Below are 5,753 nucleotides of genomic sequence, written 5' to 3'. Positions count from 1 at the left end.
CTTGCTCTGAATTATTCTACACTTCCTGTAGATTGCTTACAGATTCTTTAAATCAGAATATATTAAACAGTTACTGTTAAAAATTCTAAATAAAAATAATTTCTGTGTCCGATTTATTAAAATAAATTGGACACAGAAGGAAGTCTGACATTTATATAAGAACCATCACTGACTAAATGAAAAATGTTAAAACAARAAGGAGAAAATCGTATGCTYTTTTTTTTCCTGGTTTTTAAATTTTAGATAAACTAGCAATTTTTTATGTCTATTGCAGAGGTGGTGCGAAATAAATTTCAATGTCATTGTCATAGTTTAAGTGATTTCTTGTCGTAGTAGCTCACCTATTTCTGTGCAAAGTGAATCCTCTGAACCCTTTATCCAACATGAATTTATCTCATTCTTCTTGCTCCTTTCTCCTCAGTCTCTTTCAGATGTCCTAATGTCAGGGAGTCTGCGGGACCAAGTGTACAACACCCTCTCCATCCCTTTGTCGAGATCCCTGGCTGCTGCAGACATTTCCCACRTGCCCTTTGGTTTCCGAACAGTTGGCAGCTACAGCAGAGCAAAGGTCTTTAAGTGTTTCTTTCTTTCTTTTAAGGACTTTTGGCTAGTGGGCTTAATTTCAAGTATACTGACAGGAAAGTCGGTTGTGAGGGAGAGGGAAGAGTTGCAGCAAAGGCTAACGGGCCGGGACTCGAACCCGTGACGGTCGGGTTGAGAACCGAGGCCTCCGTACATTGGTCGCACGTGCTCTACTGGGACTTATTGTAAGCTTTGTTTTTGTGTCCAGGAGCGAAGCTTTGGCTGCAAAGTGTGTGGAAAAGTCTTCAAGCGCTCGTCCACCCTGTCCACTCACCTCCTCATCCACTCCGACACGCGGCCTTACCCCTGCCAGTACTGCGGCAAGAGGTTTCACCAGAAGTCTGACATGAAGAAACACACCTTCATACACACAGGTGAGGGGGAGACGCGCGATATAGGTTTACAGTTAAACTTGAGCGTGAATCATGACGGGCCCGCCTTATTTCTGCTCCCTGAGCAGGAGAGAAACCACACGTGTGCAAGGTGTGCGGTAAAGGATTCAGCCAGAGCTCCAACCTCATCACCCACAGCCGAAAGCACAACAGCTACCGGCCTTTCAGCTGCTCCCGCTGTCAGCTCACCTTCCAGCGCAGGGTGGACCTACAGCGCCACCAAGAGACACAGTGCRGCTATGGAGAAGTGTACAGCCAAAGCTGAGCACATCAAGCAGAACTTAGTTTTTTTTTTGTACATAACTTTGACAACCTGTGTATAATGTTTAAATGAATAGACAGTGTGTAAATTTGTTTACATGAATAAAGATCAATGTGACTTATCTTGGCTCGTTATTTTAGCTTATTTGTTTTTAATACTAAAGTAGAACTAATTCTGTAATAATAATTGAGATATTTCTTAATTTACCTGATGGCATTTTCAGTTATGATCAGAAAATCAGCAATTACAAAATTACTTAAGCTCACTTTTGCCATTCTGACAGTTGCGTAATCCATAAAATGCTGTGTAATAGAAAAATTATTCACATAAAAATATAATTGGAAAGATGCAAAACTGCAAAATTTGCATCCCGGAGAGTAACAGAGCATTTCAGCCTGCATCTTCCAAATGTTATTGCAATAAAAGTTGTTTTTAGTAAAAAATAAAAGCATGGAAAAGTCAGTATATACAGCCTTACACATTATAAACGTTAATATTAATTAATTAGGGGAAACAATTCAGAATTTGTGAAATATATTTAGTTAAAATATTGAACAGTCAATGCCTGCAATTGGTAACTCTTCTCGTATTCCAACAACTAAAGCTAATAGCGCCGCACCTCCTCCTCTATTTCCGTGTTGGTAATGTAGACTTGCAAAATTTGAGGTTATAAATTATTSAATTAAAAATTATCTACAATACAAAAACAACCACTTTAAAGTGTGAGAGACATGCTGTATGAAAGCGTCTTGGTCACTAGCTGGCGGGACTAGCTGTTAGCTTCAGCATCTTCTAGCTATCTATGCTAACTGAAGCTGCCATGATAGTTTTCTGCTGGARCCTTTTAACAGGACCTTTCTTTGAAAATCCCAAACTGTACCCAATCAGGTTAACGGAGTCCGGATGTCTAAAATACAGAAGAATTTTTTTTTTTTTACATCACTACATGTTAATTTTGCGTTTCCATGTTGGCTTCACATTGAAAACGAAACTTTGCTCTGCTGCCCCCGAGAGGCCAAAACGTGATTTATTTGTACTTTAAGTAAATACAATAATGTAACATCCAGCATTACAGGTTACAGCATTTGACTTCAACAAAGCACATTAGCTTAAAAAACAAAACAAAAAACAATTACACAGAAGTTGGGGTCTTGGAGTTGAAACAAGGGGCCAACGCATCTCAGCTCATTTAGTGCACCCTTTTTTTTATTTTACCACACAAACCCAAATGTGTTGATGGTGTGCTCTCTGAGTCACWAGCAACATTTTTATTCCTCTGTCGAATCCAGATGCGGGTCTCGTCATGTGCCGATCGGGCTCCTCTTCTGAGATGRCTCGGTGCCGAGTGCTCCGCACCATCAAACTAGCGACTTTTCACTTCGAATCAAACCCGTAGCACTTTACACAACGCCGCGCACGACTGAGACCTACTGTATTTGCATGCTTCGAGGCCTCTTGTCTCTTTGGCGCACATGAAAACGGCACTCACTGGAGGTGCAAAAACGGCTCTGYACACGCAAGAAAGAAAGCAGCTGTGTTCTCACACACAAAAACGCACAGAAGCTGTTGCAACCCCTGTCCCAGTTCTCCACTCAGATTTGCAGGAGGAAATCCTGAGAAGGAGATAAAAGAATGCAACTGTTCAGACTTATCTGGGACATCAGAGCCGAAAATCTGCAGGTGCTTTGCCTAATGCTGATAAATTTTCTGGAACTGACAGAAGCATTTAACCGCTGCAGTTTATTTTAAATGCACAGCTTTGAATTTCGGTTCAGTCTCTTCCCCCCCAGCTGGTCCACAGCTCTAATGTTTTTAATATGAAAAGAGGGCAAGCGGTAGATTGGGTTCTGACTAAATTGATTAGCTATTATTAGCTTTTTGTCGGCATCATTTGGTAGGTTTCATGTGATGAAAGAGCTGTGCCAAGCCAAACGTTGATACTACAAATGAAAATAAAAACATAAAATACAGCACTCGTCAAATATCAAAGTATTTCTTTAGCTCATGTACTAAAATGTCTGTCACTTACAACTTAAGAGTGAGGTGACTGATATAATGTCTGAGATATATGGAAGACTACTGAGGGAAAACAGAAGGGGACCAAGAATGGATCCCTGGGTAACAYCAGGTTAGATTGGACAAGTATGGATGTTAAGAACCAAAAGTAAAACTTTTTCAAGTAGTTAGGGCCTTCAAACTACTTTTCAAATTTGTGACTATGAAATACTTAGATGTTAGCTGGTCTTATTTTAAGTGCACAATAAGATAAGTACATACAAATAAATGGCAAATAATTGATTTATAATCAAAGTGTTCAAGCTGGAATGTCACTTCAAAACATTTTGAACCTAAAGTTGAGGAGCAATTACAGTCCTTATGTGATAACATTTTTCACATGTTAACAAGACCACAGGGTTTTGCATACTTGGATGTATAAATKACYAAAATGTTCTGCAAATACAACAAACACAGCAGGCGTTTTGTTATCTGATTATGCTGTTGTCATGTTTTACCTCTAAACTGAGCTGGAGGACTGATCAGACAGGAAACTTGGAGTCCTGTTGTTGCATCCCTCTTGAGTCTGATTTGTTAAGTGAGCATTTCTRAAAGACTCTGGGTGTCCCCCTAAAAAAACAACAACAAACAAAAACAAGATACAGTATAATTTTATGATGACACAGGAAGTCCCATCGGTTCACTAAAGCATACTTTCACGTCTCAAATTTCCATTGTGTAGCTGCGTCTAACCTGTGACTGGTGTTCACACACATTCTCTGAGCCGCAGATTAAATCAGCGTCTGCCCTGCYGTCGAGTGTTTTTATGTKTACTGTTAAAACGGTACGGTCTGTGTCGAGATGCAKGGTGACATAGTTTCATTTCTGTGGTTGCAAACTGATCGTGCCTTTGGCAAACGTCTGCATATCTTTGGATACCTTTCACTTACACAACCAAACACAAGGAAATGTTTCTAACTGCCTAATCTGTTTCTCTCGAAGCAAAAAATACAAAAGTGGAGGTATTATGTAAAATTGACATTTTTAAGCTTGACATCATGTTATAATGTTATTTTGCCATTAAAAACACACCTGGAGTGTGGCTTTGATTCATTCGTGCATGTTAGAGAATTCCTTTTATCTCTTCGTGGCAACCGTTCAGGGATGGCTAACCATTTGCTCTCACCAAGCACCGCCTATTTACCCAAAGCCCCGCCCWTGCAYGTGACCCGCTCAGCTCCTCCAGACTAGCCAGCAGCAATTAGCAAACACCTGGTGAAACTTCMTGTCGACTGAGCTCATTACAGGAGCTACTTCTCTCTGCAATGCTCCTAAGTAYGTTTATAAACTGCATAATGGAGGAGAACTGGTGTAATAACGAAGGCGGCGTTTCAGAAAGAGCAGAAGCTTCTTAAAGAAACAGAGGCCCAATTTCAAGGCATCAAATTGCAAAGTGAAATTTCTTTCAAGTCATGTTTGATATACACAGCTTTTTTTATAACAACTGAGGATAAAATCAGTCATATTTTCACCACATTATTCATTCATAAATGAATATTAACTTTTTTACTCCTAATAAACTTTGAAAACCTGAAATTTCCATTAATATTTCTTATTGTTCTATATTTGTTTGCTGATCTGAAACATTCCCAAAAGGCCGATTCTTGTTTTCTTTTTACAACACTTTGATATGTTCCGTCAGTCAGCAGGTCTGTATCATTATCTGACCAGACTTGCTTCCTGCATTTACCTGTATATGTGTAGATGCACCACAGTCCCCCCATTAAACTGACTCCAACCAGAAAAGCTGCAAAGACGATTCCCATCAGCAGCCCTTCGTGCAACACAAACCCTGCAGACAAGAGCATGAGGCAAGTTAAACTGCGGTTCAGCGAAAGTATTTATCAGACGGATACTCACTGCTGCTCTCTGGACTCAGACTCTTAGTTCTTTCACCAGCAGTCGGTTCCAGTTTGGTTACCAGTGAGCTAATGGGCCGGGTGACCACCATGGGCCTGGAGAGGTTTCTGATCTCACACTGACATTGGAATACAGGACAGAGTCAGGAGTTCACCAYACACCTGACCTAAAATATTAGGTTATTTAAGACAACGTATAAATAGGGGTGGATGATATGGACTTAAAGTTTTATCACRATATTTSGAGGTACAATCGTCACAACGGTAAAAGCAGTCAATAGTTCCTATCGTGACTTTTATCGTTATCGCAATAGTACCGCTAAAATATTGTGATAAAACTGTAAGTTCATATCGTCCACCCTCATAAGGAACTTTATTCTATGCTTTTTTTTTTACCTGATGTCTGGATAATCCTGGAACAAGTGGGGGGATCGGTACCCCRCTCWGGCARCTATTCGCCTCCTGTGTGGTCTCTTCTTCAGCTGAGTCGGAGACGCAAAGGAGGATGCTGCAGTGGACGAACTGCATGGACTCGTTATAAACCGGCCGCAGGATGAAGCTAAATCTCAACAGTTGCGTTTTTTCCGAATCTTCCACGTTTGG

The 5,753-nt window shown here is 40.4% G+C and overlaps 3 protein-coding genes across 4 annotated transcripts in view; 1 reads left to right on the top strand and 2 right to left on the bottom strand.

The window, feature by feature from the left end:
• The window catches only part of si:ch211-106h11.1 (leucine rich repeat containing 8 VRAC subunit E), a 25,415-nt gene extending 24,475 nt beyond the window's left edge, over positions 1-940 (bottom strand). The window contains exons 1-2 of the mRNA XM_017306049.1: positions 857-940; positions 342-552 (exon numbers count right to left, since the gene is read on the bottom strand). The gene's annotated coding sequence lies outside the window, so the exon portion shown is untranslated. The remainder of the gene's footprint in view (positions 1-341; positions 553-856) is intronic.
• LOC103468358 (zinc finger protein Gfi-1b) overlaps positions 1-1,306 on the top strand; it is a 3,717-nt gene extending 2,411 nt beyond the window's left edge. Inside the window, exons 4-6 of one of the 2 annotated variants that reach the window (XM_008415393.2) lie at positions 422-568; positions 791-956; positions 1,043-1,306. In XM_008415393.2, the coding sequence (XP_008413615.2) occupies positions 422-568; positions 791-956; positions 1,043-1,239 (510 nt within the window). In that variant the 3' untranslated portion in view covers positions 1,240-1,306. Of the gene's footprint in view, positions 1-421; positions 569-790 lie in introns of both variants that reach the window. The other variant, XM_017306053.1, reaches the window with a different exon arrangement.
• Positions 1,307-2,228: 922 nt separating this feature from the next.
• The window catches only part of engl (endoglin, like), a 14,389-nt gene continuing 10,864 nt past the window's right edge, over positions 2,229-5,753 (bottom strand). The window contains exons 10-14 of the mRNA XM_017306099.1: positions 5,547-5,753; positions 5,152-5,269; positions 4,982-5,083; positions 3,750-3,861; positions 2,229-2,849 (exon numbers count right to left, since the gene is read on the bottom strand). Of these exons, the coding sequence (XP_017161588.1) occupies positions 3,752-3,861; positions 4,982-5,083; positions 5,152-5,269; positions 5,547-5,753 (537 nt within the window). The 3' untranslated portion in view covers positions 2,229-2,849; positions 3,750-3,751. The remainder of the gene's footprint in view (positions 2,850-3,749; positions 3,862-4,981; positions 5,084-5,151; positions 5,270-5,546) is intronic.

Source organism: Poecilia reticulata, linkage group LG8, assembly GCF_000633615.1.
Source record: "Poecilia reticulata strain Guanapo linkage group LG8, Guppy_female_1.0+MT, whole genome shotgun sequence".
Classification (NCBI taxonomy): domain Eukaryota; kingdom Metazoa; phylum Chordata; class Actinopteri; order Cyprinodontiformes; family Poeciliidae; genus Poecilia; species Poecilia reticulata.
Note: the sequence above shows the minus strand (reverse complement) of the source record. Positions and strands in the feature narration are given on the sequence as shown.